The 12771-nt window shown below is 40.4% G+C and overlaps 1 protein-coding gene and 1 gene segment (V, D, J or C); one reads left to right on the forward strand and one right to left on the reverse strand.

Annotated features, from left to right (window-relative positions):
* The first annotated feature begins 4796 nt into the window (after positions 1–4796).
* LOC118941169 lies at positions 4797–5416 on the forward strand. The segment is given in 2 exon segments: positions 4797–4883; positions 5082–5416. Coding segments are annotated over 2 exon segments (372 nt in total).
* Positions 5417–7227: 1811 nt separating this feature from the next.
* Positions 7228–11268, reverse strand: LOC118936491 (immunoglobulin lambda-like polypeptide 1). Its single transcript, XM_036951049.1, has 4 exons — positions 11100–11268; positions 9248–9313; positions 8873–9013; positions 7228–7832 (listed from the first exon to the last, which is right to left on the reverse strand). Exons 1-4 carry the CDS (start codon positions 11266–11268, stop codon positions 7507–7509), a joined length of 702 nt encoding a protein of 233 aa, XP_036806944.1. The 3' UTR covers positions 7228–7506.
* Positions 11269–12771: the final 1503 nt, after the last annotated feature.

Genomic DNA, 12771 nt, shown 5'->3' on the forward strand with positions numbered 1-12771 from the left:
GGGGAATGACAACAGAGACATGGAACTGAATCCCCCTACTGGTACACTCTGGAACTCCAGTAGACTGGACACATTCACCTTCCCCATTGAACTTTCAACATTTTGAAAATGGCTGGTGGACTATGTTGATGTGCAGTGCCTTCAGAAAGTATTCACACCCTTTGACTTTTTCCACATTTTGTTGTCTAACAGCCTGAATTGAATGGGGACTTTTTAAGATAGTTACAGAGTGTGATGGCTGTGATAGGAGAAAACTGAGCATGGATCAACAACATGATACGGTAGTTACTCCTCAATACAGTACTAACCTACACGATAGAGTGAAAAGAAGGAAGCCTGTGCAGAATACAAATATTCCAAAACATTCATCCTGTTTGGAATAAGGCACTAAAGTAAAACTGCTAAAATGTGGCAGAGAAATTAACTTTATGTCCTGAAAACAAAGTGTTATGTTTGGGACAAATCCAATAAAACACATTACTGAGTACCACTCTTCATATTTTCAAGCATAGTGGAGGCTCCATATTATGGGTATGCTTGTCATCGACAAGGACTCTGGAGTTTTTTGGAGGGATAAATTAAATGGAATGGAGCTAAGCACAGGCACAATCTTAGAGGAAAGGTTGGTTCAGTCTGCTTTCCACCAGAAACTGGGAGACTAGCTTAGAACAAATAGATGAGTCTAGAATCTATATTGACTGCGAATAGTATTGACAGACCCATCCATCCACGTTGTATAGTCAGTCATCTGTGGATCTGATCAAGTTCACAAAGACTCAGTGAGACTTTATAAGGACTGTGAGTTATGGTTGGAAAGAATGTTTGAGATGTTGACAGTTACTGTAAAAGGTTGAGGTTTCAACTGATAAAAGATAATACTTGGACAGTGAAACTACCTCAATCAAGAAACAAAGGAGAGAATAAATAGAGGGATAGAAGAAGGAAAGTCAATGAAGAGATGAAGGGAGAATGTCAGTAGGCTACATATGAGAACTCATAGTTGCGTCCCACTCTTTATGCAAATGACCAGATATTGTCAATAGCTTCCAAATTAAGATAACATAAGATAGCAGTCATGGTAGATTTATGCTAGAATCAGGTAGGAAATTAGAAGTGCAATCATCCCACTGGGCAGATGTCATTTCAATGTCTGTTCCACATGTGTTCAACATAATTTAATTGAAATTATGAGGAAACGTGGCGTAGCGGTCTAAGGCACTGCATCGCAGTGATTGAGGTGTCATTACAGACCTGAGGTTGATCCCAGGCTGTGTCAACGCTGGCCATGACCGGGAGACCCATGAAGCATCGCACAATTGGGCCAGCATCTTCCGGGTTAGGTAAGAGTTTGGCCGGCCTGGATTTCCTTGTCCCATCAAGCTCTAGCGACTTCTTGTGGTGGAAAAAGCGCCTGCAAGCTGATCTCGGTTGCCAGCTGGACAGTGTTTCCTCCAACACATTGCTGTGGCTGGCTTCCGAGTTCAGTGAGCAGTGTGTCAAGAAGCAGTGCGGCTTTCCAGGATTGTGTTTCGGAGTACGCATGGCTCTCGACCTTCGCCTCTCCTGAGTCCATAGGGGAGTTGCTGTGATGAGACAACACTGTAACTACCAATTGGGGAGAAAAGGGGGTAAATCTGCAAAAACAAAAAACACACACACAGCTCATCAGGAGGAATCTGACCAGAGGCAGTTAACCCACACCTTTCACTTACTATCAATCTATGACATGAGATCAAGAGAAGAGAAAAACTTGTGAGGATTTCATGCACTCTGTTTACTAGTGTAGAGACTGTTTTAACAGTATAATTTTTTTTAGAAACAAATAATTAAATGTCTAAAGTCTACTGTCTTCCAGATATCTCGTAGATCTCTTATCTTTCATCGACCACGGAGCACTTGAACTCCTCCAGCACCCCCAGCATGGACCCCACCCCCCTGGATTCAGGTCGCCTGATTTCAAACATCGTCCTGGGGCTGTGATGTGTGCTGGGCCTCCCTGGTAACATAGCTGTTCTGGTGGTCAAACTGAGCAGCGTGGCCCAATACCCAACTTTACCCTGTGTCTCATGCTGAACCTGGCGTCCTCCGACATCTTGTACATGGCCACGATACATGTGTGGATCTATACTCTCCTGCCTGGCTGGATTCTGGGCCTCCTGCAAGCTGTCTGTATAGCCTGTACTTTCTATGTATCCATAGGGTAGCCTAGATTTGTTCCTTTGGTGATCTAACCCCCATTCAAGCTTGACCTCTATTGGTAAAATCCATCTTTCCCATGCATGAATAAATTGATTTAGTTTTAATTAATAAATAGATGTTTTATTTCTCTTGCAGTAGGCTACATAGAGGCTACTTCTGCTTTTGTTCAGATGAGCTCCAACTTGTTCAATTACTTCATCACACTTGTTAAGTTGCCTTAAAATCTTGACAGGTATTTTGCTATTGAGCACAATGGAAAAACACATTAGATGTATGCAACAACATTTCTGCTTAAACAGATAAATACTGTAAAAGGATGCATTTTAAACCTTGCACCACTATGATGCCCAACATTTGTTCAACTATGTCTGTTTCATTCTAAGCCACAACAAGAAGTGAGACATCTTGTCAACACGGCCAAACAAAATGTTTCTGGACCAAATGAAGGTAGAACTTGTGATTTGTCAGATGTAACACATTTGGTACACAGACAGAAAGCGTTATCCTCACCCTAAGCACCATGTCTTTTGGTTCAAAATGAGAGAAAAGGCTGAATCATCAACATAAATTGATGCTGTAAACCATGTATTCAACAGCATAGGCTATATTTCTATATGGCAGAGAAACCCTCAACACCTCTGATATGAGGTATGACTGCTATGACTGTCAGTCCTCCCTCCTATCTTTAGTCCCCAGTGTAGATGCAAGGATTGACTCAACATGAGATTGACATGATACTGTAGTTTAAAACTAGAAACAGTTTTTTGGGGTTATGATAGGATGGTGAAAAGCATGATCTGACGCACACCCCAAAAATGTATATAAAAAAAGAAAGATGTACACTACATACAGTGGGGAGAACAAGTATTTGATACACTGCCAATTTTGCATTTTCTGTCATTTTTATCATAGGTACACTTCAACTGTGAGAGATGGAATCTAAAACAAAAATCCAGAAAATCACATTGTATCATTTTTAAGTAATTAATATCCATTTTATTGTATGACATAAGTATAAGCAACAACTGTTGGTGCAATTATTAGAAAATGGAAGAAGTTCAAGATGACGGTCAATCACCCTCGGTCTGGGGCTCTATGCAAAATCTAACCTTGTGGGGCATCAATGATCATGAGGAAGGTGAGGGATCAGCCCAGAACTACACAGCAGGACCTGGTCAATGACCTGAAGAAAGCTGGGACCACAGTCTCAAAGAAAACCATTAGTAACACACTACGCCGTCATGGATTAAAATCCTGCAGCGCACGCAAGCCAGCGCATGTCCAGGCCCGTCTGAAGTTTGCCAATGACCATCTGGATGTTCCAGAGGAGGAATGGGAGAAGGTCATGTGGTTTGATGAGACAAAAATAGAGCTTTTTGGTCTAAACCCCACTCGCCGTGTTTGGAGGAAGAAGAAGGATGAGTACAACTCCAAGAACACCATCCCAACCGTGAAGCATGGAGGTGGAAACATCATTCTTTGGGGTTGCTTTTCTGCAATGGGGACAGGACGACTGCACTGTATTGAGGGGAGGATGGATGGGGCCATGTATCGCAAAATCTTGGCCAACAACCTCCTTCCCTCAGTAAGAGCATTGAAGATGTGTCGTGGCTGGGTCTTCCAGCATGACAACGACGCAAAACACACAGCCAGGGCAACTAAGGAGTGGCTCCGTAAGAAGCATCTCAAGGTCCTGGAGTGGCCTAGCCAGTCTCCAGACCTGAACCCAATAGAACATCTTTGGAGGGAGCTGAAGGTCCGTATTGCCCAGCGACAGCCCAGAAACCTGAAGGATCTGGAGAAGGTCTGTATGGAGGAGTGGGCCAAAATCCCTGCTGCAGTGTGTGCAAACCCGGTCAAGAACAACAGGAAACGTATGATCTCTATAATTGCAAACAAAGGTTTCTGTACCAAATATTAAGTTCTGCTTTTCTGATGTATCAAATACTTATGTCATGCAATAAAATACAAATTAATTACTTAAAAATCATACAATGCGATTTTCTGGATTTTTGTTTTAGATTCCGTCTCTTACAGTTGACGTGTACCTATAATAAAAATGACAGACCTCTACATGCTTTGTAAGTAGGAAAACCTGCAAAATCGGAAGTGTATCAAATACTTGTTCTCCCCACTGTATGCTCCCAACAACTGAATGGGTATATAGAGTGTGTAACTTTAATTTTATAAGGATCTGGGGGAGCTTGAACTTAAAACACCCACTCCACACATCACACAAACTGCTATTATGCAGTCTGGTCAGAGGAGGGTGACAGAGCACCACTACTATCCATCTTGAGAAGGTCTGAAACATACAGAGGCAGTAATTCTACTGTTAAACTTAATTAACCTTCTGAGACTGACAACCACTGTTGATGGACATAAACCACTGTGTACGTGGGCTCATTTATGATATAGTTCTTACATTGTGTGGTTTATGATTTCAGTATTCTCAAACGTAATATACAGTAGGCCTACCTTTGGAAACTGACTTCATTTTTCTGCGTGGTGTATTTGCATGAAATATTGGAGTTTTGCATAGCTGTCCTGCCTCATTGGTCCACATACTTTTAAAACCCCAGTGTTGATCAGTGACTGTTCACTCCTTTCAGAGCCACTGACACGCAGCACAATGATGATGTCACTGATTCTACTGCTGGGGACACTGGGGCTCCTTGTTCAGGGTGAGAGACACTTTGACTAACTTGGATTCATGTTTGGTTTAGCTTCAGAATTAAACTTTATTTTGTGAATATTGAAGATATCAGCCAAACCCAGATGTGGTTTTATTAATATGTTTCATGATAGAACGTGGAAGATTATCAATGTCTATTTGTTGTGATTAATAATCAGCCTTTCTTCACTTTTGTTTTATTTTTCAGAATCATCAGCAGATATCATTCTGACTCAGTCTCCTAAATCTCAGTCTGTTAGTCCAGGAGAGACTGTCTCTATCAGCTGTACAGCCAGTTCAAGTACTGGTAATGCGCTTAGCTGGTACCTGCAGAAACCTGGAGAAGCTCCTAAACTCCTGGTTCATAGTGCTACAACCCGTCAGTCTGGGATTCCAGGTCGTTTCAGTGGGAGTGGATCTGGTAGTCCTTATACTCATTACACTCTGACCATCAGTGGAGTCCAGGCTGAAGATGCAGGAGATTACTACTGTCAGCAGGGTGGCAGCTATCCATTCACACAGTGTTAGAGCGTCGTACAAAAACCTCCCTCAGCTAAAGAGGAACAGCTCTGACTCAACAGCTGCAAAGTTACAGAGACTCCTGTATTCTACAGTACTCTAAACTACAAATAATCTAAATATGAAACTACAATACAATAATGTAATTGGTTAGACTATGGATTATGATACTGCACATATCTCTCAATATATTAAGCAAACATTTTCAATCTTTGTTTACACACCAGGACCATTAAGGATACAGAGCTGTAAAAAATATTTTTTTTTAGGACATGTTGAACACTATTCTGAATAGGTTTAGATTTTGATCCCATTTCAGTACACAATAGCATGAATGTTGAACCTGCCCAAACCCAACTTCCCAACTATTCATGGCCTACTCAACTTCTATACCCCTCCATCTCTGAGAGTGAATACAGTCATATTGATAGTCATATTGAGTCTCCAGTATTCTAAACTCCAATTCTTAGAAATATGACGCATACTGTACATTTCTCTCAATATACTCTCCCAAAAATGTAAATCTTTGTAAACACACTGGGACCACTAAGGATACAAAGCCGTAGTAAATGCTTTCTTTTTAAGGACATGTTAAGCAAAATTCAGAATAGGTTTATATTTATGCTTTGACTTCTCTTCATATTGTAAGAAGCACCCATTTCAGCATGCAATAGCATGAATGTTGACCCTGTCCAAACCCAACCATTTATGCCCTACTCAACTTCTATACCTCTCCAATCTTGACAGAACGAATACAGTCATATCGTTTCAATTCAAGAAGAACCACTTTGATATTATCGTGATACAGTATATCTGTCACAAATAAATGTAGATCACGTAGCCATATAAAGACCTGAGAGTGAAGTCCTCGACTTGAACGTTATGCAAAGTCCAGTGTGAATTCTGGTTCTCCAGCCCTAGTCAGCTCTAGTCAGACACACACAGCTGCCCCAGTCCCAGAGGGTTTGAGGCTGGGAGATTGTGTTCTGTGGTGTGGCTGAAAGTGATATTTGCATGGGCAGGGTTACTGCAACACTCCCAGAATAGAGCAGCACAGTAGCCAGATGTTCACATGTCCCCAGAGAGTTCCAGTGAGTTTAGAGCACATGAATTCAGTATTAGAAACATCATGAAGATCCATGGGTTTATAATGTCTTCAGTATTAGTAACATCATGAAGACCAGTGGATTTAGAGCACATGGTTTCAGTATTAGTAACATCATGAAGATTAGTGGATTTAGAGCACATGGTTTCAGTATTAGTAACATCATGAAGACCAGTGTGTTTAGAGCACATGGTTTAAGTATTAGTAACATCATAAAGACCAGTGGGTTTATAATATGTATTTAGTATCAGTAACATCATGAAGACCAGTGGGTTTATAATATGTCTTTAGTATCAGTAACATCATGAAGACCAGTGGGTTTATAATATGTCTTTAGTATTAGTAACATCATAAAGACCAGTGGGTTTATAATATGTCTTTAGTATTAGTAACATCATGAAGACCAGTGGGTTTATAATATGTCTTTAGTATTAGTAACATCATGAAGACCAGTGGGTTTATAATATGTCTTCAGTATTAGTAACATCATGAAGACCAGTGAGTTTAGAGCACATGGATTCAGTTTGAGTCGTACTGTAGATATCCGTTTGACTGGTACCAAACTATGCCCAATCAGCTAAGCGTTCATTGAGAGAGGTTCATTATCTGAAATGTATCAGTAACATTGTGTTTCATGGCGGAGCTCTCCATTCCTTATGAAAACTGAACAAATCATAAAGAAAAATGTCTAATGGTAAACCTCATTAAAGAATGATATCCAGACACACAATTTAACATTTTGAACGTCTTTATTGTCTCAACATGTCAGAACCAACAGCATTACAGTAATAAGGTTCAGAACACATGTGATATGAAAGCCAAACAGATCTACTTGACATCAGAATCAGACATGTATTCTGTTCTTTGTTCCACTATGCTAAAAGCTACAGCTGGAGGAAGGATTCCCACACAGGATCCAGCCCAGCATTAGATCAGTGTGCTGGTATTGCTGGAACAGTAAGAAGGAGAGGTGCAGAGTAAAAACAGTGGAGTCAGAGGGGGGAGCTCATTAATCAGAACACTGGTCTCTCCTCAGTGTCTCAGAGAGCGGAGACTGGGAGCCCTGGGTGGCCTCACAGGTCACAGAGCCCACCTTCTTCCACTGGTCGACAGGGAGGGTCAAGGTGCTGCTCCAGCTGTAGTGGTCGTCCTTCTCCAGGACCCCGGGGCTCCCGGTCACCTCCCACGTGCCACTGCTGCTGCTGCCGTCCACCTTCCAGCTCAGCTTCCAGTCTGAGGGGAAGCCCTTGTTGGCCAGGCACATGAGAGTGGCCTTCCCCTGCTGCAGCTCCACACTGGAGGGGGGCAGGACTGTCAGGGTGGGACGAACATCACCTAAAAGACAGGTGGGAAGTTATGGAGAGGGGAACTATCAATCAATCATCAGACTGATATGACAATAATGATGCAGCAGTTTTACATCTTAGCTGTAAATTACATTTTTTTTCCATCAGTAGGTTTCTGTTCCTCATACAGACAGTCAGTTTATCACACTTCCCTTTGAGTAGCTACTGAAGCATATTATAACTACATGAGATGACTGAAAATACAATCAACTATCTTCAAAATTGTACTATTTAAAATGTGAAATATTCCTCCCTTATTATAATGGAATAAACTCCTATGAATCAAACTGCATTTCACTATTAATTATTATGATGTTTCTTTTAAAGAACATTTCACAGAATGTATGAACAATTCTTAAATTACGAATTCAATTACAATTGGTTGATAATATGCCTGTGCTAAAGAAATAAATTCCAGTTGACTGTAGACATCTAACAATGAAATACATTTAATTTAAAAGACACACTAAAACATTTACATTTAAATTTTTCTAAAAGAAAATGAATAAAGTTACGTGTAATTTACAAGATACTGTATCAAATTGAAAATAAACCTATATTCATATGAACAGCAGAAAAGCTGGACTTCACAATATAGCAAGTCTTTTCAATAGATAGCAAATAAAACAACAAATGGGATCAAATAAGATACAAAATAGTAAATAGCAAATAGATAGCAAAGCTAAGCAATACCTTGTAGCTGAATGCTGAAGGAGTGAATTAAGTTGAATATAACCATCTTAAAACAATTATATACATTTAAAATACACATTTAAATAAAATGAATAGTGATATTATTTACGAGACTAGGTCTGTTAACCAAAAATAATAGGTTCATATTTGAGGTTTAACCAAAAGATATTTTCACACAAATGGGGACTCTTATGAAGAGAATCAATCTTTAACCAAAAACATAACTATGGATAGCATTTATTTCCATTTTAATCTTAGTTTCCTCTCTCACAAGATCATCAGTGCATCTATATGCAAGGTCAGAACATTTTCTTTATTAGAGGAAGGTAAACTTACTTCCAACATCCAGTCTAGTGCCTCCACCAAAAGTGTGCCACAGTGATACAATCTCATTCAGCGGCCGTACAAAAACCTCTGACACTATAGAGACACTGCTTTTGCTCTTTCTAAAGCTACATTCATCTAAACCACTCTTATTTCAACAGTATCTCTGTTTCAAATGAATACACACTGTATAACCTTGTTTGAATTATTACATCTTGAATAGGCATTTTGATTTACCTAAATTAACTTTAAGGAAAATAAATGCAAAACAAATTCTGAAAAAATAAATATACATTTCTACTTTCTATTTAAGGGAGTTGTAATATTGTTAAGAAAATTAAATGGGATTTTGATATCAGAGGTCAAGATCAAGAACTGAATACTTACTTCCAACACTCAGTTTGGTCCCTCCACCGAAAGTCCACCACAGTGATAGATTCTGATTCTGAAAACCTCCAGACAGACACAGAGGGGAATGATAACAGAGACATGGAACTGATGCCCCCTACTGGTACACTCTGGAACTCCAGTAGACTGGACACATTCACTTTCCCCATTGAACTTTCAACATTTTGAAAATGGCTGGTGGACTATGTTGATGTGCAGTGCCTTCAGAAAGTATTCACACCCTTTGACTTTTTCCACATTTTGTTGTCTAACAGCCTGAATTGAATGGGGACTTTTTAAGATAGTTACAGAGTGTGATGGCTGTGATAGGAGAAAACTGAGCATGGATCAACAACATGATACGGTAGTTACTCCTCAATACAGTACTAACCTACATGACAGAGTGAAAAGAAGGAAGCCTGTGCAGAATACAAATATTCCAAAACATTCATCCTGTTTGGAATAAGGCACTAAAGTAAAACTGCAAAAATGTGGCATTGAAATTAACTTTATGTCCTGAATACAAAGTGTTATGTTTGGGACAAATCCAATAAAACACATTACTGAGTACCACTCTTCATATTTTCAAGCATAGTGGAGGCTCCATATTATGGGTATGCTTGTCATCGACAAGGACTCTGGAGTTTTTTGGAGGGATAAATTAAATGGAATGGAGCTAAGCGCAGGCACAATCTTAGAGGAAAAGTTGGTTCAGTCTGCTTTCCACCAGAAACTGGGAGACTAGCTTAGAACAAATAGATGAGTCTAGAATCTATATTGACTGCGAATAGTATTGACAGACCCATCCATCCACGTTGTATAGTCAGTCATCTGTGGATCTGATCAAGTTCACAAAGACTCAGTGAGACTTTATAAGGACTGTGAGTTATGGTTGGAAAGAATGTTGGTAGGCTACATATGAGAACTCCTAGTTGCTTCCCACTCTTTATGCAAATGACCAGATATTGTCAATAGCTTCCAAATTAAGATAACATAAGATAGCAGTCATGGTAGATTTATGCTAGATTTATCTGTGTCAGGGATGAAATTAAAGGTGCAATCATCCCACTGGGCAGATGTCATTTCAATGTTTGTTTCACATGTGTTCAACATAATTTCATTGAAATGACGTGGAAACGTGGCGTAGTGGTCTAAGGCACTGCATCGCAGTGATTGAGGTGTCATTACAGACCTGAGGTTGATCCCAGGCTGTGTCACAGCTGGCCATGACCGGGAGACCCATGAAGCATGGCACAATTGGGCCAGCGTCTTCCGGGTTAGGGAAGAGTTTGGCCGGCCTGGATTTCCTTGTCCCATCAAGCTCTAGCGACTTCTTGTGGTGGAAAAAGCGCCTGCAAGCTGATCTCGGTTGCCAGCTGGACAGTGTTTTCTCCAACACATTGCTGTGGCTGGCTTCCGAGTTCAGTGAGCAGTGTGTCAAGAAGCAGTGCGGCTTTCCAGGATTGTGTTTCGGAGGACGCATGGCTCTCGACCTTCGCCTCTCCTGAGTCCATAGGGGAGTTGCTGTGATGAGACAAGACTGTAACTACCAATTGGGGAGAAAAGGGGGTAAATCTGCAACAAAAAAACACACACACAGCTCATCAGGAGTAATCTGACCAGAGGCAATTAACCCACACCTTTCACATATTATCACTCTATGACATGAGCTCAAGAGAAGATAAAAACTTGTGAGGATTTCATGCACTCTGTTTACTAGTGTAGAGACTGTTTAAACAGTATTCATTTTTTTAGAAACAAATAATTAAATGTCTAAAGTCTACTGTCTTCCAGATATCTCGTAGATCTCTTATCTTTCATCGACCACGGAGCACCTGAACTCCTCCAGCACCTCCAGCATGGACCCCATCGTCGTGGGGCTGTGCTGTGTGCTGGGCCTCCCTGGTGACATAGCTGTTCTGGTGGTCAAACTGCGCGGCTAGTCCCAACTCCCCAACTTTACCGTGTGTCTCATGCTGAACCTGGCGTCCTCCGACATCTTGTACATGGCCACGATGCATGTGTGTATCTATACTCTCCTGCCTGGCTGGATTCTGGGCCGCCTGCAAGCTGTCTGTATAGCCTGTACTTTCTATGTATTTATAGGGTAGCCTAGATTTGTTCCTTTGGTGATCTAACCCCCATTCAAGCTTGACCTCTATTGGTAAAATCCATCTTTCCCATGCATGAATAAATTGATTTCGTTTTAATTAATAAAAATATGTTTTATTTCTCTTGCAGTAGGCTACATAGAGGCTACTTCTGCTTTTGTTCAGAGGAGCTCCAACTTGTTCAATTACTTCATCACACTTGTTAAGTTGCCTTAAAATCTTGACAGGTATTTTGCTATTGAGCACAATGGAAAAACACAGATGTATGCAACATTTCAAACCTTGCACCACTCTGATGCCCAACATGGGTTCAACCCTGTCCGTTTCATTCTAAGCCACAACAAGAAGTGAGACAACTTGTCAACACGGCCAAACAAAATGTTTCTGGACCAAATGAAGGTAGAACTTGTGATATGTCAGATGTAACACATTTGGTACACAGACAGACAGCGTTATCCTCACCCAAAGGACCATGTAATTTTGTTCAAAATGAGAGAAAAGGCTGAATCATCAACATACATTGATGCTGTAAACCATGTATTCAACAGCATAGGCTATATTTCTATATGAAAGAGAAACCCTCAACACCTCTGATATGAGGTATGACTGCTATGACTGTCAGTCCTCCCTCCTATCTTTAGTCCCCAGTGTAGATGCAAGGATTGACACACCATGAGATTGACATGATACTGTAGTTTAAAACATATTTTGAAACTATAAACAGTTTTTTGGGGTTATGAGAGGATGGTGAAAAGCATGATCTGACGCACACCCGCAAAATGTTTCAATAGGTGCTGACTAATGGAAAGTAAACTGGATTAAAATAAATAAAGTTGTACACTACATATGCTCCTGAGAACTGAATGGGTATATAGAATGTGTAACTTTCATTTCATACGGATCTGGGGGAGCTTGTACAGAGCACCACTACTGTCCATCTTGAGAAGGTCTGAAAAATACAGAGGCAGTAATTCTACTGTTAAACTTAATTGACCTTCTGAGCCTGAAAACCACTGTTGATGGACATAAACCACTGTGTAAGTGGGTCAAAGTAGGCCTCATTTAAGATATAGTTGTTACCTTGTGTGGTTTATGATTTCAGTATTCTCAAATGTAATATACAGTAGGCCTGTTGACTTCTTTTGTATGTGTGGTGTATTTGCGTAAAATATTGGGGTTTTGCATATCTGTCCTGCCTCATTGGTCCACATACTTTTAAAACCCCAGTGTTGATCAGTGACTGTTCACTCCTTTCAGAGCCACTGACACGCAGCATAATGATGATGTCACTGATTCTACTGCTGGGGACACTGGGGCTCCTTGTTCAGGGTGAGAGACACTTTGACTGACTTGGATTCATGATGGTTTTGGCTTCAGATTTAAACTTTGTGAAATTTAAAGGTTTTAATAAAA

This window comes from Oncorhynchus mykiss, chromosome 18, assembly GCF_013265735.2.
Source record: "Oncorhynchus mykiss isolate Arlee chromosome 18, USDA_OmykA_1.1, whole genome shotgun sequence".
Classification (NCBI taxonomy): domain Eukaryota; kingdom Metazoa; phylum Chordata; class Actinopteri; order Salmoniformes; family Salmonidae; genus Oncorhynchus; species Oncorhynchus mykiss.

Excerpts from the sequence above, each read along its gene's own strand:
- LOC118936491 (XM_036951049.1), bottom strand. The coding sequence starts at position 11,268 with ATGCATCGTGGCCATGTACAAGATGTCGGAGGACGCCAGGTTCAGCAT. Across the intron at positions 9,314-11,099 it reads CGATGGGGTCCATGCTGGAG|GTTTTCAGAATCAGAATCTA; the intron begins GTGCTGGAGGAG and ends GTCTGTCTGGAG. Across the intron at positions 9,014-9,247 it reads GACCAAACTGAGTGTTGGAA|ATAAGAGTGGTTTAGATGAA; the intron begins GTAAGTATTCAG and ends GATACTGTTGAA.